Source organism: Hippoglossus hippoglossus, chromosome 11, assembly GCF_009819705.1.
Source record: "Hippoglossus hippoglossus isolate fHipHip1 chromosome 11, fHipHip1.pri, whole genome shotgun sequence".
NCBI lineage: Eukaryota > Metazoa > Chordata > Actinopteri > Pleuronectiformes > Pleuronectidae > Hippoglossus > Hippoglossus hippoglossus.
Genome location: NC_047161.1, coordinates 3351042 through 3372233, shown reverse-complemented (window position 1 = coordinate 3372233; position 21192 = coordinate 3351042). Strand labels below are relative to the sequence as shown.

At 42.4% G+C, this 21192-nt stretch overlaps 1 protein-coding gene across 1 annotated transcript; it reads right to left on the bottom strand.

Moving 5' to 3' along the window:
• Positions 1–1310: 1310 nt before the first annotated feature.
• On the bottom strand, positions 1311–21094 carry nudcd1 (NudC domain containing 1). Its single transcript, XM_034600863.1, has 11 exons — positions 20826–21094; positions 19097–19251; positions 17255–17440; positions 16311–16494; positions 15457–15645; positions 11749–11956; positions 8722–8866; positions 8146–8271; positions 3239–3398; positions 1439–1880; positions 1311–1402 (listed from the first exon to the last, which is right to left on the bottom strand). Exons 1-10 carry the CDS (start codon positions 21055–21057, stop codon positions 1591–1593), a joined length of 1875 nt encoding a protein of 624 aa, XP_034456754.1. The 5' UTR covers positions 21058–21094; the 3' UTR covers positions 1311–1402; positions 1439–1590.
• Between the last annotated feature and the right edge of the window lie 98 nt (positions 21095–21192).

Sequence of the window (21192 nt, the reverse complement as noted above, 5' to 3'; positions counted from 1 at the left end):
CTGTTTGCCAGCGGCCTGTCGTGTGGCTCGAGCTTCTCCTCAGAGAGCGGCGGGACTCGGGGGAACCGAGGACACTAAATTGCCCGTCCCGAGGAGGACTATTGAATTGTGACGCCGCCTTCGACTGGGACAAGACAATGTTCCAGTTCACACATCACTGGCAATTTGAGCAGCTCTCCTATAATTTGTGAATATCAATCCCCGACCGGCTGCCTCCTGTTTGTCGTTGCCTTCGATTCAACACGAGAAAGAAAAAATACACTGATGTGAAGCAGTTTCTTTTCAGGATTTGGAGCCGATTTTGTGTTAAAGCCTCTCGTCTGTTTTAATCTAAAAAAACAAAATCGATCCCTGTTCATTCAAAGAAGAGGAAGTGGAGCTTCTCTTTCATTTCTACAAAAGAAAAGTCCATTAGCCTCTCGTTTGGTTTCGGTTGGCTCGAAAGGATGAGTGGGCTTCTTCTTTGTTTTTAAATAGAAATAGAAATAGAAAGAGGCAAAGCAGAGACGTTTGTTTACGAGCTGCAGTTTGGCTCAAGATGACGAGCGTGAGGATTCACAAGCTGCGGTTTCCATGGAGGGGGACGTGCAAAAGTTTGAAACGTGAACTTTTGTCTATTTTCTATCCCAGGTTTCCAAGTAGCAGAAGCACTAATAGCTCAGAGAATAAGTGCATCAGTTTCCAATCGGCAGTATTTAAAGACGCAGTGCGAGCGTGTGCGGCTCCTTCATTTAAATAACCATCACCGCCAGAAAAACAACATTAGGAAAAGATGAGATTGAATGTTCAGACCTCTTGAGATTTAAAGCATCAGGTCCGACCGCTTCCTTCAAGATGGAGTTCAACGCAACAAGAGCCGGTTTGATTTGTGATCATGTTTATGGAAATGATTGGAAACGCAGCGTTCGTTTCTTTCGGTTTTTCCACAGTGATGATTGTAGAGCGAGAGGATTTCCTCCACACGGACAATCTCACCCATCACTACTGCTGATGGAGACGGCAACACAGACTTTTCCATAAAGAGATATTTATACAGTCGTGCAGTATTAATACACTGGATTTGAATTGGAAATGTTTGAAATGATAAAATGAACATTAACACTAAATTATCCAGTATCAGGAAATGGGAGTTATGAGATGATTTTATTAGATTTCCTTGAAAGGAGACATATTCTGCTCATATTCAGGTTCATTGTTATAATTTGAACTGGTCTGTGGCAGACTAGCTGCTGGAGCACATAATGCAAATGCATCAACAGGAAGTATCAGCCCGATTACTAACGAGGTGTTTCAGGAGCTTCAGGGGTTTCCTGTGGGAAAGAGGAGCTTAGTAACACGTGTCTCCTTGAACTCAATTAAAAAAAAACTGTGTATGTGTTTATGTAAATCACAACAATTTGTCCTTCAGTCTGTTATTTGTTCCTTGTTGATCTCAGACATTTCCTGATGAACAGACTTAAAGCATAAAACACGAGGAAGATCGAAGTTTACAAACAAGGAGGTTTTGTTTTTCAGTTGTCGCAGATGAAACATCTTCAGGTTTGGAATGATCCGACTTTAAGAGCGTAATGAGATGAAAAAACCCAGAATCTAATTATTATTGACCTTTAGTACAAAGAGGTTAGCGGCGGTCAGGATGAACAGTCTCTCATTGGTCGCCCTGAATCCCAGGATGGGTTTGTCGGAGTCCAGACTGGCCACCTGTTGCTTGGCAACCTGTCCTATCTGCCGCCCCTGCTTCCGGTTGAAGAGCACCGTCTCCACCGGCGCCGGCTGGCGGTAGATGAACGCGCGGCGCAGACACTCGCACAGGGAAGCGTAGGAAAAGTTTGGAGCGCAGGTCGCAAACTTCTTTTCCCGTTTGGATGCCTGGACGTAGCCTGCGAACAAAAGAAGACAGAGAGGATCTTTGTTAACGGTTTTACAGAAGCTCGTTAATCGGTGTTAATTAAATACATTTGCAGAATCTATTGAATATAAATTGGAAGGGTAAAAGAAACAGAGACATCTGTATATAATGTAATCCGCCTTTAATCATCACCCCAGTAATAATCATTTAATTGAATTTACACATTTCCGATCAGCTCCATAAAGACGGCATGAGATGAGACGTGTGTATCTGAGAAAGTGTCGACTGGTTGTGTGTCTTTGATTGATTGATTGACTTTAAAATCTTACACCGGATCCTTGTGTAATGGCAGATGTTGATAAGAAGAACAAAGCTAGTTTTTAAAAAATGATGCGACCTCTCAAAGCCTCAGCAGCACAGTCAATAACAAAACCATTATTTTGTTTTATTATCTCTCGAAATCATTCTTTCACTAAAAGCTTTATCCTCCGAGCTTCGAGCAGAACACCAGCTTTCTCTCTGCGCAAGTACAGACAAACTTTTAATGATCCTCTGAAAGCCAATTTAACAGACTCTCGTTCATGTGGAATTTGGAGAACTATTAATAACAACAACTCAGTCCTCGTCATTGCGTTTTAACAAGCTTGATTTTAAGGAACATGATGAGACATTTTCCTCCAAAAGCCTAATTTACTCCCCCTGAAAACATCACCAGGGATCCATCTGCGCTCTGAGACTGGATGATGCACTGCAAGCAGACGGCGGAAAGTGCGCTGGTAAGAAACAGACGAGTGAAGATGTCGAACCTGTCGAAGTGGAAACGTGAAATGAAACACACAGATGCTGTTGTTGACTAAAGACAGAGGAGGAGATGAATGAAATAAAGAGACGGAGACGAGGCTGGAGATGAAGACGTGGTGGTGAATTAACGCGTCAGGCTCAGGACACCAGACCGTGGCAAAGCTACGAGGCTCAGGTGTTATTGTCAAGAGAGATTAGAAGGTTTATATTCAGTGTAGATCTGTTATTGATGCTCTTCTCAGACAACTTTCACATAAAAAGCTCACAGCAAATACCAGGGACATGAACGATTGATTTACGATGAAAATTAACCTTCAATTTCAGTATTTTGGGAGCTCGTCAAAACAAGCATCTTCAGTGCAGCAAGTAAAATATATCGATCTGTCATCTTTTTGTGGTTTTGTATTTCGGGTCTTTATTTATTTATTCATTTCATATTCTCACCGCACCTCATATTCCGTGCATCGCTCATGACTCACACACTGTTCCTCATAGTGAACATTATCTCTCTGTGGGGTTTTCACGCATTAAACTTCATCAGTGCAGGTGTTTGCAGGTGTTTGCAGGTGTTTGCAGGTGTTTTCTCACCCAGAGCGTTGAACGTGGCGATGTGCTCCCACATGTTACCGGGCTGGTCGGGACGTGGCTGCCACAGCAGAGCGTCCACGTCGTGTCGCAGGCAGAGGCACGGCATCTCAGAGGGGTTCACGTCCACGGTGAACAGGTACTGGTTGCTGCCTAGATTCACCTGGAGAGAGAGGGGGGGGGGGTCATTTTGGCATCTGTCAGTCACTGTACCACTAAAGTTTATTCTCTGTGACACGTCGCTGTGAGGAGGTTTAGTGGAAGCAGGGACTTGAAGTGTGAGACTCAGGACACGTGTTTCAGTATAAAACCTGGATTATAAAAATTCTGATTCCTGCCTGTAGCTGATCTCATCTCAAAATTCACCGTGGCCTCGATTTGGCGAGAGGCCATTTTTGAACAGTGTGTGATCACAACCATAATAGTCCATCTATTCGCACCACAGACGCTCTCTCTGATGAATGTGCTTGACGTAACGGCCTCTGTGCGCGCTCTGCTGCTATTCTGGTCCGATTTGTTCATTGCTGTGACACAGTCGCTCCTCGTAAATCTGGCTCCTCACACCGATCCCTCGCTCGCCGTCGGCCCACTTCCTGCGTGGCCGACTGCCAACATGTCTGTCAGGCAGCGCAGGGCCCGCCCATCTCAACACGCACTTGACAGGCATTGAACACTCAGCATAAAGCAGCCTGCGTGTCGGTGGTTGATGCTGCGCGTGGTGACAGGCCGCTTAGCGAGCCATCACTCCTCCACTCTAAAAACCCATTTTCTCGCCACTTGCATTTGATTTGGCGCAAGTGACAGACGATGGCGCCGCACTTCAGAGGAGTGCCGGTTGACTGACAATGATGTGGGATTCTGACAGGGTCTTTCAATCACATCACCCAGCTTGACTCAAATCAAGAGTTGATGTCATGGGGGGGGGGAAGGAATGTCTCAGTGACAGATTCATACAGATGTTGATTTTATTCTTCTGTCTTAAATTATTTATTTAGTTATTTGAGTTCCTTAAACTCTGGCTTTAAAAACAATATTTTTTAATATGGCCTTAAAATATTGGCCATATTTTAAGGCCTTAAAATGGCCTTAAAAACAATATTTAAATTAACTAACAGTTCAGTTCTTTTGTTGTTCTGCTCATGTGTTAATCTTCGGACACAAGCTGCAGAGACTTTCTGAAGAATTGGTAAAGTTTGCTTTAAAACTTGCACGTCATTATCTTCTTGTTGTTTTCACTGGGTCAACAGAGGAAAGAGACGCAAAGACTAAATAATATTTCAGAATGAAACGTGCACATGACTCATCAGACCTGTGTGGTTACAAACTGGTTTCATCAGTCAGAGGCTGAGTTCCTCCTCAGTACTGAAGAATCCCATCAATCGATGAAACCAGCTTTCGTCTTCCCTTGACTTAATTCTCCTTTAGTATCTTACAATCGTGTTCTTTGCTCCCACTGGGTGTGAGTGGGAGTGTGGGCTGTGCTCTTTGATAAAGATGTAGATAAAAAAAAAAAACTCCTCTCTGTGCCACCATTATTAAAAATTCTCTCTCACACACACAATATCAGGATTCGCCCCCAACATTTATTTTTCCTTCATTGAGACTTTTCCACCTTTTGAAAGTCGGTGACTCAGCAGTGTTGTTCTATGACGAACACAGGACTCTATTGACGCCTGCTGGCGAGGGTCTTGGCGGGTGAAACCATTTCCTCTGAGGTTCATTGCAAAAACCAAAGTTAAAATCCAACCACGAGGCTTTTACCAAACTCTTTTTGGAGCAGAACCTTTCCCCACAGCCTCGGGCCTGCCCCCTCTCTCCGGTGTGAGGGTTCACGTCTTTCCTCACAACCCGCTGCAATTTAAAACCCTCACAAAAAAGTAAACAGAGCGAAGGTGACAAGATAATAACAGCAGAGAAATCTCTCGTATATATTCTACTTCACTTTCTTTACAGAACCCGGGTTGAATGAAGAGGACAGAGAAAATCCTGCTGATTCCTGTGTTACAATACAAATCAATACAAAGAAACAGTTAATTAAAATGAACAATCTGGTATAAGTACATTTTAAGAAGGAGCCATGTCATGTATATTCTCACACCCTATAATGACACTGACGGTCAAATTTCATAGGCCAGTCATTCATGAGCATCTTTAAACTACATCTCGTAGCCATAGTCTTCCCGTACTATACTATATGCATATATGTACACAACATAAATACTACAATTAGACGCAGCAGAGACGAGCACCGAGAACAAATAACTATCTGTGTGACTCAGGCTGGAAAAGCTTTTAGTGAATACTTCACATCCTTCACAATACTTCTCATCAAAGGGATTTACAGGCTTTGTAGCCGGAGGACGGGGGAATGAGAATCTGACATTAAGAAATCCAAAGCGAATGCACCTGCACAAAGAGGCCAGATGTCTCGAATAAGAGCTGAAATGTCAACTCTTCGTCGTTGCCATCGTGCCGCCGACCGTGTCCCTGTAATTCTGCAGCTCACTCGTCTTCACAGACAGAGGAAGAGCAGTTGTTTACTGAGGAATCTTCTTCTTCTGCTCGAGACGCTGAAACATTTCCAAAGTTCAACTGTTAATAAGTTGCATCAAGTGAAACCTTCCTATGGGCAATTTTCAAGTCAAGAGCTACAGAGCTTGGTGCTATAGCTTCCTGCCTGAAACCCACCTGAGGTGATCACCTACATCTTTTATTTACCAGCACATCAAAGTTACTCAAGTTATTTCTTCTTCAAACCAAAGGCCATCTGTAGCCTGGAGTAAAATACAGACGCCTGCAGACAAACAGGAAAAAAACCTGGAGTAACTTTATCGAAGTTTGGTCAACGTTAAGAATTACCATTGGAGGAGGTAAATATTTAGTTTATATCTTGTGCTATAGGTAATTATACATGATTTCAAAGATTGGGACTAAGCCTCCAGAGCCAAAGCCTGCACTACAGTGACCAGGTGAACAGATACAGTCCATTATAAAAGGTATTACAGATATGGATGGTGGATGTGAATAACAACTTCCCTCTGGAGAACACACGTAAACCCATTTATCGTCGGATCGGAACCAAAGAGAAGCACAAACGAGCCAAATTGGCAAAAGGTGCCACAATTGTGAACTGAATAAAAGCTCGGCGTGTATCCTCCTGGGCAGGTGAGCGACGGAAGCATTAAAGCAGATATAGCGTGGGTGGGAAGTGAAGTAACGGCTTCATGGACACACACACACACACACACACACACACACACACATCTACACACCTCTACACACCTGTAGATGCTCACATGTTCACACACACGCAGAACAAACCGACCCGACTGCCCTTCAAATGGCTAACGGTACGGGGATGGTCACAATGAAGGGCAGCTGCTTGCTTGTCTGCACTTTCTGCAGAAGAAGAAACATAAAGAGCTTTTTAAAAACACGTCCAGCTCTTCATCACAACACATCACTGTCCCTCATGTTCAACACTCATTAGCCTTTCATTACATTGTGAAAGGACGGGAGTTTTTGTGATGGAGAATTCATAAACACACAGAGATCATTTTGTGCAAATGAAACCGACACTGAACGAGAACGGACACAGACTAATGTCCACAAACGACTGGAGCTTTTGAAAACTGCAATATTCTTCTGTGTGGGAAAAGAAAAACATTCACTTATGCTCATTATTTGGCTTTTTCAACATAATACAGAGGTTGAGTTGCTTTGAAAAATACTTGCGTCATATTTGAGATGTTTTATGCTCATGTTGAAAGTGTCACGATCCTTAAATGTCGAAGGATAATGAATGCATGTTTTCCTGTCTTCAATAAAATCTGAAACATGTGATGCATGCGTTTTTTAACCTTGGGGCAAAGAATGAGAAGACAAGCTTCCACATTCCTCAATCTTTTCTCTTATTAATCACAAATCCTCCAAATTCCTCAGACACGTTGAGAAATAACAGTAATAAAAATTAAAAAAAACCTAAGGCTGGGATTTCACGGTAGCATTTCAGATTAAATGTTTGCAAACCTCCTTCAAACCACAGCTTCCCCCTGAAGGTCACCTGCTGTGAAACCTCATGAATCTTATTCAGCTCACCAGGTAAAAACATGTTTACAGATGGATGAACGTTCCAGCTCACGTAACACTCGTGTGATAATGGAAAAGACGAGTTTCCTATTTGTTACCCTGAGAACATGCTCTTGCTTTTTACGCTGAAAAAACCATAAAAACCCATTCTTCAGTTAAACTTGAAATTCAAAGTGTTTTTCTTCAGATATGAGATCAGATATCAAATCAGATCAATAAAGAATTAACAAAACAAGAAGTCAAAGTGTTTCTCGGTGTAAAAGTAAAGAGTCACTATGTGGTTCAGGTGAGAACTGAGCAGCTTTGGAGAAAACTGGAAACCACAACATGAAAAATGCAGGAAAACTACCCCCCCAAAAAATATGCATAAGAAAGCAAATCTGACTTTTGTTGCATCAACAACCTGAAAGAAACTTTCGGCTGCAGTTGGGATCAAACTTGTGGCTTTTGAGGCGCAGGACTTCTTGTCGTATTCTCTCATGGTCATTGATAAAAAATAGGCTGTCGATTCAATTCCCAGTCAGGTGATGCTTATGAAGTGGGCGTGCCTGTTCCTTCTTCACTGGGTGTTTGTGGAGCTCTGTGGTCAAGTGGCTTGTTAAGGCCAAGGCCAGCGGTGGCTCGCTCGTTGGGAGCTGGGCGGAATAAAAACATGCTCTTATCGCGGCGGCGAGCATCAGGTACCAAACAGCACACTTGAGGGGGAATGACCGATGGAAAGAGGCGACAGAAACGACTCAAAATGTTAAACAGCAGCGCTCGGGCCCAAAGGATTGGAAGAACAGAGTGTTCACGAGTGAAGGAGCAGAGATGTTACTCACCACCTGAGTGGGCTTGAGCGATTCTGCGTCAAAGTGTGTAAGGCTGGAGCTGTCCTCTGGGAACACATCACAATCCTCCAGTTCTTGGTTGTTACAAGGGGGCTTGTCCACCTCAGGGTTTCCGTTCTGCACAAAAAAGGAGGAACAGGGGAACAAGTCAGAGGCTTCAGTTACACTTGTTTTGCATTCATTAGCATGTAAAAGGCTTGATGTGCACTGAAGGCCTCGAGTGGGCCTGCATGACACTAATTGAGGGCGAGGGTGAGACAGGAAGCGGCAAAAAAATGCTGCCCAGCGTTAGACTGGGAGCGACTCTGGGGACCAAAGTGTGATGCTGTGTACAAGACGTCAGGAAGAGGAGGCCTCAGAGCAGCTGAAGAGGAGAGAGACAGAGGTGAGAGGCCAGGCAGGAGGAGGAGGAAGGGATGGACTTAATGAAAACTGTGTGGAAGGTCAGGAGGAAAACTCCAGAGGAAACAAAAGTGAGAGAAAGAACCCGATATTTCCCAATAGGGTTTGTTTTGTCATCAACGCTTTTCTTCGAATTGCTTTTATGTAAAGTGTTTGTGTCCTCACCAGGTCCTCGGAGGTGAGGTGCGTCAGTCTTTCATGGATGAGGGCGGCCTGCTCGTCACTCATCACGTACTCCCCTCGCCTGTCCCCCATCACCAGCTCCGGCCACATGGGTCCCTCGCTGCGTTTCTGCAGGGTCACCTCCAGGCTGAGGACACAGTCATATGTCCCCCGTCACTCAAAGTGCTGGCGATCAGTGAGTCATACATGTGTAAATGGTAAAGGTTTGGCTAAGTAGCAATCAGACACTCACTGGTTTCACTAAATGTCACATTCGACGAGAAAATCTCAATTTCCACAAGAAATTGCCCTGATTTTTTGAAGCTCCAGACAAAACGATGTACTTTAAGAAGGACTTGAAGAGTCATTCAGGCTAAAGACACTAATTCGACATAAAAGTATTGCACTTTAAGAAGAGAGAATCAAGAAAGACAATAAAAACAACTTTTTTAAAACCCTTAAAAGCTAAAGACTAAGACTTGAGATTATCTTTAAAATGACTGCAATTGAATTATCTGCCAAAAATCATATAGCACAAGACAAGTTTGAGTTTTAGAGGATGCACATATACACAAACCTTGAACTTCTATAGTAAGATGTGTTTTGATTGGAGCTGCAGCAATTACACAATTAGTCATTCAAGCAAAAAGGCCAAAGAAGTGATAATTGCAGTCAAATCACAGCCAATCAGATTAATTCATTGTCGTTTGTAGACAGAAAATGTTGAGAGATTTTAAAATGAGAAGGCCGATACCTAAATGTCGTCTTCATTGCTCTTAACTAAAAGATATAAACATTTTTCTATTTTTCCAAATTGGCAACTGGATCAGAACCCTGCTCTGGTAATTCATACCATTTTGTTAAAGCTTTTTTTATTTTTCCATCACCTCGTAAAACTTGATTTTTTGCCAAGTGTAAAAATAGTCGGCCAACTGCTTCGACATGTGCTCACACCGCGGCTTCAATCCAAGAACGTGAACATGGCCCCTCAGAATCAATCCTCCTCCATTGTACAGAGAGAAAACAGGTCCGTGTGTGCGATATAAGAAGATATGAAAGAGACACAATGGGCAGCTTGTTAATTCAGCTCAGGACAAAGGAGCGGTCTGATCTATAATGAGCAGAACTCATTGGTATTGAAAAAACATGCTCAATACCACAATGCCAGTGTTTTTATCTTAGATATTTACATCGTAAAAGGACGTCCAGATGCTTCACGTCTAAAGACAGGATGCACAGACGAGACACTTGAATTAGTCTAGTTTGCATTTTGTTTGGCGAACATGATCTCCTTTGTATGTCCTTGCAGCACTGGAAACCGCAGATACACAGAGGAAGAGAAAGTCTCACAGGCTTCATCATCATCTAAATGCTGCATGATGGTAAACATCTATCTTTGGTAGATGAGCAGGAACGAGGCCCAACACTCACTTCATTAAACCACATTTAAATGAACCAGATCTGCACCAGATCCACGAATTATTCTCTGAGAAATCAAGGGAAATGTTGAAATGTGTAATGCGAAAGAAAGTAAAAGAACTTCATGGATTCTTCCTCTGCATAATCTTGCAAAAACTAACCAACAGATACTGATGAAAACTTAACCTCCTTGGAGGCGACTCAGTGGTGGCACTCAGCGGAGCACACACCTCCACCAAGGTCCTTTCAATTCAATCAAGTCTCAACAAATTGCACACACACTCTTATCAGTCCCCTGAATATGAGTAATTTAAAAAAATCAGAAACCATGAATTATTCACTGGCTGTAATGGAGGTTTGGTTTAACGGGTTCAATTCGCAAAACTTTCTCAATCTGTAATGCTTAAATGTCTCTCAATGTATTATAACAGTAAAGTGTGTGTCTGCGTGTCGGGGGGGGGTTATTGGGCTCTCTCTCTCTCTCTCTTCTCTCTCTCTCTTCTCTCTCTTCTCTCTCCTCTTTCTCTTCTCTCTCTTCTCTCTCTCCTCTTTCTCTTCTTTCTCTTCTCTCTCTCCTCTCTCCTCTTTCTCTCTCTCTCTCTCTTCTCTCCTCTCTCTCCTCTCTCTCTCTTCTCTCTCTCTCTTCTCTCTCTTCTCTCTCTTCTCTCTTCTCTCTCTTCTCTCTCTTCTCTCTCTCTCTTCTCTCTCTCTCTTCTCTTCTCTCTCTTCTCTCTCTCTCTTCTCTCTCTTCTCTCTCTTCTCTCTCTCTCTTCTCTCTCTCTCTCTCTCTCTCTCTTCTCTCTCTTCTCTCTTCTCTCTCTTCTCTCTCTTCTCTCTCTCTCTTCTCTCTCTTCTCTCTCTCTCTCTGACACACAACAGCCTTCAAACTTACCTAGAATGATCAGAAAACTAACAAACAGGCTATGTAACATGTTTTTACACTGACGGACTCCTACTGAAGGAACAGGAAGCAGAGATGGAGAGCTGATAGAGAAACAGATGAAAGGTCCATAATTAGGAGATATGACTCAACTCGTATTGACGACTGGATAGATTCAGTGCTTTTGAAAACTACTCAACTCCCTCCATTCTTTGTTCATGTTTCATAGCTTTGCCATCACACTGGATGTAGTTTTAAAAAGAAGACAAACAGTTTCTCCACAACCTGAACCCCTCCACCTCCACAATCACACGGACTTCCTGTACTTCAGTAAAATACATTCTTTGTGAACTCTGGGGAAGCGTGTGCAACTCTCATCCACACATCTCTCAGTGGGGAGCAGTTCGTACGTCTGCGTAAGATGAACATAGTCAATATTCCATGGAACTGAAATTTAAATTCACGTGTGCAGGTTATTTAAAAGTATGAGAAATTTATGGTTTTGATAAAAGACTGAGAACGACAGTGAACTGGCAGGAGAATAAACAAAGAAGATGGAAACTGTTCCCTGAGGTCAGTGCTTTGTTTCGTCCTCATTCAGAAGCAATATTCCAAGAAACTGAAATATTGCTGCAAAGCACCGTGAGGTTCCCTTTGTCCCTGCTGTGTCTCGGCTGCAAACAAAGAACAATTCAAGAGCAACAACTGAGTCCAGGCTGCGGAGTGCCAACCTTTTGTCGTTTTTGATGATCCAGGCGCTGGCTTCAGGGTCGACAGATGCAAACATCTGGCCCTGCAGTAAAGGAGGGAAACCCTGGACTCCGATGCTGATGTTGTCTGGCTTCAGCTTGAACTGCACCTCCTCTTTGGTGAGACCCTTGGGCGTTCGCACACACACCGTGATGTCCTCGCCCGTCTGCTGCCAGAAGTAAATGGGATCTGAGTTCAAATGGGAGAGAAATGTATGATTAATTATTAGGATTAGGTTAAAGACAGACCTGTACCAGCTGTAACTGAGTCATAAGTAAAACATCCAATAACGTGTAAGAATAAAAGGGAATTACAGGCGAATATTCAGCTGATGCAGATATTAGGGAGTAAGAAATGTTCCACATATCAACTCATATGCTTATTACAAAAATTGGCAATGATTCTTAAGACGTCAAACACATTTTATGCACTAATTTATATTAAAAGTGAATTGTGTATCTCAAAGCAGTTGCAGCGAATGATTGTTGTTGTTTTCTGTCGCCTCAGCTGAGAGCGAACCCATGACCTTCTGTGTTTCAGTGTTTACCTGCTGGTGGGAATGAGCTCCCCCACACCACTTAACACACTTCAATCAAACCTAGAGCCATGTTTTCGGGCCACAGGCCAAGAAACACATTAGCTGGTTTAGACGTGGATCCAGGCCAGGTGCTGACGCGTGAGTTTCATAAAAGCATCGCTTAACGGTAAACAGGGATACTTCTCATCAGCTGAAATCAAAATCTGCATGGCACGTACATCCGGCACCATCGTCGGTTACTTCTGTTTCAAATCTGAGAGAGAGGTGTTTGGAAACTGAATCAAATGAATAGCTCAGAGAATTTAACTGAGTCCATAACTGCAGTGGCTGCATTTCTGCTTCTTCTGAGCAGGAGACAAATCTGTTAATCTAACACTGGCCCACATATTTATGAAACCAGCTTCCTGTTGTCTCAGCACCTCCGCTGGACTGACAACATTTTATGACCAAATATCTATTGTTATGGTTTCATGTGAGGACTGACCTTCTGATTTAAAAAACACATTGAAATCCATCAAACAAGCCGGATTTTGTCATCAAGATCCACGAATTATCAGATTCTCAATAAAATGAATGCAGAGTAAATAATCCTGAATGGAACGAACCATCCCATCACAAGTCTGAAGCACCGGACACAGGTTGGAAGTCTAATGTTTGAATCACCTCTTGAAGAACGAGCCAGGGGTCGTTCTCTGGTGAATATTTATAAAGTTTAGACCCCTTGACTCCATCTTTCAGCAACAAAGTCCTTTTCATCCATTTCTGATCTGAAGGGAGATTCATGCATTATTTTCTTTTAGGCTACAGCTTCCGGAATTTTTTTGTGTGAAAAGTTTCCTCATTCCTGTAAAGTAGCTGCTAAAAATATTAAAAAAGGAGCAAAACACAGTGACACTGTAACGGTTTCTTCTCATCTCACCAGGAAACACAACAGGAATCCAAATTTAAATAAGGAGCCATCAGCTGATTAAGTAAAACAAACTTTGTAAATTCATGCTAGTGTTAAAGCAAACTATGATAAAATAAAAAGAATGATGACGCATATTATGAGAGAAGAGAGAGTTAAGTCTGTGCCGAATCCAATAGTTTAATCTTCATATACAGACGACTCTTTGCCAGTTTTCTCTTCTACAACCCTCGTCTGGAGAGATCCGAGTGTCTGAGCTAAGGTATTAACAACACTCTGTGATTACTGGCAAAGCCTGAGCACTGAACTGGTCCAGTTGTGATGCTCCAAACCAAGAGACCTGTTCCGTATCTGGCAGGAAGACGTGAGACCTGTTCGTCATCACCTTTTGTTTTTCAACTGAATCAACAAAGAAACTAATGAGAAGGAAAAAGACGTGAGCTGCCAAATTTTCATTTCGCTTCAGTTCCCAATATTACTCTGCACGCTCCGGTGTTCCTCTCTATTTTAAACTTGTCCGTTTGAACAAGTATTTTTCAAACTCTGCATCCACAGAAAATTAAAGAACCATCCACTTGTGTGAATGATCCATCGTGACAGTTTTTATTTGCTTCTCTGAGACGTTTCCAACCATATATTTGGATCCTTACAGTACATTATGTGGATATCTGAGTTCTCCTCCACAGTCACCTCTCTCTCTCCTGCCTCCTTAGCATTTCCTCTCTCATTACTTCCTCCCTTTGAAGATACCTCCTCTCTCGCCATCTAATCCACTTCTTCCTCTTTAAAAAGGAGAGAGGCAGAGCGCTGATAAAAGGATTGGCTAAAAAGCCACCATTATTCTGCTTCTGCACCAGCGAGAGACACACACACACACACACACACACACACACACACACACACACACACACACACACACACACACACACACACACACACACACACACACACACACACACACACACACACACACACACACACACACACACACACACACACACACACACACACACGTCTGAGTGTTAAAGCAGCAAAAAGGGATAAAAAAACAGCTGCGTATGAACGTCCAGGTTTCTTTTGTTCAGACAGTCACTGGACATTTTGTGCAGAAAGATTTTAGTGGTGAGATAAACATGGATTTATGCGGTTCTAGAGTTTCAGAGCCAAGACAAGAATCTCCTTAAAACAAAGCATAATTAATATAGAAAGAACAAGTCATCATTAGATGATAGAGATTGATGATGCCATTCTCATATCTGACTTTTAAAGAAAAAGCTACAGCCAGAAACAGACAGTTAGCTTGTACCTGCCTCTATACTTATAACAGACTATAAATGCATATAAGTATACACACACACACACACACACACACACACATATATATATATATATATATAGCTAAGCTATAAGCTAAGCCAACCTTCTCTTGACTTTACCCATAGACAGTGTGTTTGTAGGAAGTAGAGATGCATCATCCATCTTTTTGTACAGTCGATAACTTAACATTAATATTTACAACACAAACACGAGTGCTATAAACTGAGTTGTTCCTTTAATTCATTACAAATTAATAATTGGCAGTTTGTGCAAGTGCAACTCGACAGTCTGCAACAAGGGGGGGGTCGCAAAAATAATAGAGGCACACTGAGGTTGAAACGTAAAAATGAACTTGTGTTCTTTGCAAAACACTTAAAAATACCAGAATTCAATTATTCTCAATAGCTGGAACAACACTGTTATTAAAACTCATGTGTGAGAAAGGACTGGATTGTGTGTTGAGAGATGCTGAAGAGGTCAAGTGCTCTGTAAGCGTCGGTGTGTTTTTATAATGTCGCAGCCCATTTTTATTTAAGGCTTTTTAAAACCACCCACTTAAACGCACGGGAGCAGAGGAGCAACCAGTGGCTCTGGTCATTGGTCATACAGGGAATGTTTTTGTTCAAATCAACTAATCTGTATTTTTATAATAATAACAACACAAAAGAAAACTTGTAACATAAAAGCAGCCGCTTGTGGTGACGGCTCCACAGAGAAAATTAAGAAAAATCTTAGGCGCATATCTGCATTTTCGTATTTGTAATTCTTTATATCTCCACTTGGGTTTCTAACATAGAAAAACAACAGGTAGTAGGATGATAACGACGAGTTTTAATATGTGGTGGAGTTGTTTTGTCCTTAACCACAGTAATAACCTTCTAGCATTGTACTGTCTGGCAGTATTTCCCAGCAGCCCCTCTGACCCACCTGTCTTCTCCACCTCCATGGGCTCCGCTTCTTTCTGGTCCACAGCACAACCGTCCACGTGCGTGAAGACGAACGGTTTGTCCGAGGCCACCATCAGTCCCTTCCCCTGCGGCGCCACAGCTGCGTAGTGAGGCACCGACTTCCCCCGGAGGACCCTCCTCTTCCTCACCTCATACTTCTTCTCCTGACCTGACATGTGGAAACCAAATGATACGTTTATGAGAGGAGGAAAGTAATTTGGTTTTCTATTAAACTCTGACAGAGACCAGGAGAAATTACACCAGCGTCAACCCTCATGTCGGAGCTGCTGCATGTACAAAGTTACTTCACTGGATTCCCATCACTCCGAAGGTTTTCTTATTCACAAACTGTGTTTTGAATACTCTACACTGGCTTATTGAGAATATCGATACAGGTGATACTCTGCATTAACTCATACTTTATGACAGAAATGATTTTTAAAGACTTTGATCCTCCGTTATATCCAAACTCTGCTGACTGATAAAATTCTGAAACCAAATTAAAAGTGCAAACATAGCTCAAGGGCACAGCTGATTAACGTCAGCAAAATGCAGATTTAGTCAAATATTGAGACAAATAACGAACAAAAGATTTAGCTCCAGCTCGCAGATATCAAATTGCTGCATCTTTAAATCCGACTAAATGAGGAAGGGACTCTCTAAAGGCTGCTTCTGTTTTTTTATTTGTCTATTTCATCTCTGACTCATTAGTCAGGGTGTCCTCTCCACGTGCTCAGAACTTTAATGAAAATCCTTCTGTATGTGTTAATTAATGAGGATATCTGGCGTCTACTGTTTATGGCACAATTTTTCTGATTTTACTGCACCACCCACCCTGTGCTGCGGTGTTGGTGACTGTGAGCCACTCGAGAGACACCGAGTAGCCACTCCCCTTGGTGTCCTGCAGGTCTTTCTGGATGCGGAGCAGCAGGACCTCCATGGTGTGGAGTCCATCCTGGACGTGTGAGACACTGTGGAGGACGGTGAAAGGTTCCCCCAGGTCTTCACTGAACAGTGGCTACAGACACAGAAGCAGCAGATACAGTCATTTTGCAGGATTACAGTTGATAATGTGGAAAATTCAAGTGGCAGCAGAGTGGCTTCCATCTTCATTATTATTATTCAAATACAAGTTAAGTCTTCATTACAAATTCCAGTCTTGAACTTTGCTTTTAGAATAGCATGGTGTGTGCTTGTTCACAGGAGTGAACTCTCCGTTGTAACCAATCCCAGTTGCCTGCTTGTTAACAGGATAAAGTGCACAAAGACCCGTCCTATAAAAAACATCCCTCACTACTAGAAGCCAATTACCAACGGCCGTCTAAGCTTTTTTGTCAAACTGGTTCTGAAGCTTCAATTTGCATAAGAGTTCAAAAATGATTTTGAAGTGTTTTTCAGTAGAATAATTGGACATTTTATGATACAAGAGCACATTTCTCTTTTTTCTTTGTCACTTTGTTTCTGAACAGGATTCCTCGACACTCAAAACACCTCCACAATCCCCCCCCCGGGGCTCAGGAATGAGCAAATGACTTTACAAGAAAACTGCTGTCAAAATATGGTGTCAAGCAAAGAGAGCAGATGACAACCAGCACAGTTATTACAGGATTACACAGAGACAAGGGTAATGCTGTTACACCTCCATTTAGTCACCAACAGAGGTCAATACAAGGTCATGGATTATCACTTCTGATATACCTTGCATCTGCTATGGTAGATTTTTTGTATATTAAAAACACACAACTATTTGAAACAGTGTCTTTTGCTGATATACTCACTTCCCACTTCGAATTGGAGCCTTCTCCTCTCTTGCCGCTGCGGAGGAGGTAGAGTCGGCCGGTGCCGTCAGAGAGAGCAGCCCAGGTCGCGGAGGTGAAGCTGAGGGAGGCGCAGAGACGATCCTCGCACTCGCTGGACTCGGCGGTTGTACAGAAGACCTCTCTCGGCTTCCCCAGGGCAGTGTCCTGCGTTTACCACACACATATCAGTCAGTGAGTGACAGGAACATTTGCAGGGTGTTAATTTGACCGTGTTGTTGGACGGGGATGAAGGTGATGATATATCTGATCTATTAAATCAAGGCCCAAAAGTCAATCTGCACAATTTGACTGCACCAAATTTCACTTGCACCAACATTCGTGGAAATCTGTTGTTTAAGTGTAATCGTGTAACAAACCAACTAACTAACAAACGCACAGACGTGAAAACAAAACTTCCTTACAATATTTGCATGTAACAATATTTGCAGAATAACGTAGAATAGACGACATGTATCTGTTTCCGCTCCCAACCCAAGCAAATTGCTTCCTTTAAACAGTCCAGTCGTGACTCACAAACACTCAAACAGAGACACTTCATCGGAGAAGCTTTGAACTTCTTCCTTCGTATCAAACTGGGCACTTTAATCCCATTCGAAAATTCTGTGATTAAAACACTGAGTAGAAGATGATTTCCATGATGTTCTTTTTTATAAAACGGCAGCAGGATGATACCTACAACATTCACCCTCAACAACACGTACTCATCACAAAGAGACGAAGTTACCAACCGTCACGCGGCCGCCCATGTGACTTGGCGGTGATTCACGACTCTCGCAGCTTTGTTAGTAATGGACAGATATGCCACCACATGAGCATCAATTACTCACTGCATGAAATCATGGTGTATGAAAAGGACTATACAGCAGCTGCCGCGTTGTTGCCATGGTGCGTGACACTGTGTATTATATCGCCCCGTTAATGTATCATGCAACCTTTGAGATCATCTTCTCACCATCAGGGCCGTTAGTGACCGAAGAGAGAGCGATCCACATCTGCACAATGTGCGAGGTGACACTTCCCCACAAATGTACACAAAGGGCCCTGCCAGGGACGATAATTACCATGTGATGATTGTAATTAGAATTTGAGCAACACATTTCCATAAAGAGTCATTTAATGACGCCAATGAAAGCCAGAGAGGATTATAGTGCGATGACCATTATTCAGGCCAGTTTAGACACCAATGTGACACCAATTATCTCTAATCATCGTCCATAATGTCTTACACATTAAGGAAGTCTCAGTTGAAAAGGTCATCGGGCTGATTTTGGTCTTCGTCTCTGCGTCTTGGTGCCGGCTAACAAAGCTGGATCAATACTTTGAGTCAATTATGCCAAAACACCTTGATTACCCACAGACGTACAAGGGCTCATGCAAAACTTTACCCCTGTGCTGATTCATACGATGAACAAAGACAGAGCCTGACTGTCTCCAAATGACCGTAAGTAAGGTCAATTCTAATGAGCCTCACTAATGGAACAGATTTTTACATGTTCAAATTGTGGCATGTTATTAATTAAAGATCCTTTTGTCTTGACAACACCTGCCAGAAATACATTGTGTGCTGATGCTGCTCTTACACAAGTATTTGATCACCACCTACTGGTGCATCACCACCATCCTGACCATTTCATTTGACATGAACTTAAGAAACAAAAGAATTTGCCCTACAGATATTGGAGGTAGGCCACGTTGACAACAAACTAAAAATACACACACGCACATGTCGCGGCATAACAATTATGTCGAATACCTTCCAGGAACGAGGTCTTTAAAGAAAAGGAGGATTTAAAAGCTTACCAGAGTGACAGTGAGGCTGACAACTCGTCCTTTGCAGTCCACAAACAAAACACTGTCTTCATACCAAGGATCTAAGTGCAGGTAATTGTACATGCCAAAGGCACGCATGTGTTCCAGGGTGTAATGAGTGTCCTTCAGCTTCACTTCCTCCACAGCTGAGAAGCAAAGGAAACAATATAACATGTTACATAAGACATAGTAAGAAGTTAAAACTACAATTAGTTAAACAGTTTTAATACAAAACAGAGATGCACAATGTTATAAGTGAGCATTCTGCATTCTGTTGTCATGCCCCCTCCCCCCATTATTCTAAAAGCTAATTTGAGATAATTATCTGTCACTGAATATGTTATAAAAGCAGTAGAATAATGGTCTTTATTTTACAAGCTACATTATTACCATGAGACGCCCACATTTAGAATTATGCTTGTTCTATTCCTCGGACACTGTATGTGTGCATGTAGTGACCAAGATTCACCGGAAACCATGTTATCATCTTTAAAAAGTCACATACTAGAATAACCCTTTGTTTTCATTTGTCCTCTCATTTTACCTTTATTTCATTTAACTTTATTATTAAATAATATTATTATCATTGTATGAAGTGTTGCTTCTTCTCATTGTGCTGCAAATGCATCAAATAAAGTATCTTAACTATACTATTTTCTATACTTGTCTGGATCTTTATTCTTCTATCAAAAGTGAATCTGGCTTTGATTTTTCTTTTCTCTGTAGTGTATCACTTCTTTTGTTTGTGTTTTATGTTAAGTACGATCATCAAAAGTGAAAGAAGACATCAAAGATATTAAAAACATTATGGCTGTTTTAAAAAACTACGTATTGCAATCAGCTCCTCTCTGTTGTATAGAATAATTATATTTCCTCACCAGCTGCACGTGCTTGTCTTGTGTTGTTTTTAATGTTGTGAGGTGAAGCCAATGACACTGGGGTTGATAAAGTTCCTCACGAAACAATGTAAGATATGTTTACTTTATATGATATTTGTATTATGACCACCATCTTGATGTGCGTCTGACCTCTGTTTGTTTGTTGACCTGTGCTTTCAGACACGTATCATATTGGACGTCGTCTGTGTGATCGATGAATTTCCCTCCTTGGGTTCAATAAAGTTGAATCATGACTGACATCACAACTATTTCAATAAATGGCAGTGATTTTAAATCGAAGGCTGCGACTAATGATCATGTTAATTATCAATTAGTGGGAAGAAAGTTTTCTCCGTTAAAAACAATGAACCGGTTTTCTGTGTAAGACGTGGGGAAGAGTTTTGAAAAAGTTTAATATTCTTTTCTAAAAGCCCAAAGTGATGACGTCTACTGTCACGTTTAGTTTGACCAAGGGCCCAAAACTCCAGATGTTCAGGTCGTGTTGTCGTTTTCAACAAAGCTGGAAAAAGCTGGAGACACAAAGTATTTGGCACTGACCACAAAAACAATCACTCCACTATCAATACAGCTGCCAATTAAGATTACTGCACACCGACTTAATTGATTAATCGAGTAAACCTAGCAGCTCATTTTGTTAGGGACCCCTTCATCAGTGAACCACAGCTGCAGGAGCCTCCAGGTAACAGTTACACACATTGACCACGTGAGACCCACACTCATCAACACACTGCGCAACGTGAGTGTATTTCATTTAAATCGGTCCCTTCTGGCGCCAGGGCTAAGCTAGCACACGTGCTAACTGGGCTCCAGGTTTCTCTCACCGGCGTCCAGCTCCACGTTGTAGGTCGGAATGGCGTCCAGGGACAACCGGTAACTCTCGAAGCTCGGGTCCAGCAGCTCTCGGTTGACCCGCAGGGAGTAGTTCGAGGCGGCCATGTCTGTGTCCCACGCCCGGCCCGGTTCCCAGGTGAGTGGCGGAGGAGGAGGAGGAGGAAGCTGTGGATGAGACACAAGCTGCACGTTGTTTACGAGGCTTGTGCGACACGGAGCCATTTCCCCGGCGGACACGACCTGACCCCGGACGCTCACGGGAAGTGGAGTTCCTGATGGGTTTTCCACTTAAAACACCGTCATTTCCCCTTAGGTGTCCCCTTATGTTTCAATCTTTACGAACACAAGTACAATAAC

Bases quoted from the DNA above. Each gene is read 5' to 3' on its own strand.
- nudcd1 (XM_034600863.1), bottom strand. From the start codon at position 21,057: ATGGCTCCGTGTCGCACAAGCCTCGTAAACAACGTGCAGCTTGTGTCT. The intron at 17,441-19,096 runs GTAAGCTTTTAA...TGGTAAACGCAG, and splicing joins TCAGCCTCACTGTCACTCTG to GACACTGCCCTGGGGAAGCC. The intron at 15,646-16,310 runs GTGGGTGGTGCA...TCCACATGTCAG, and splicing joins CACCAACACCGCAGCACAGG to GTCAGGAGAAGAAGTATGAG.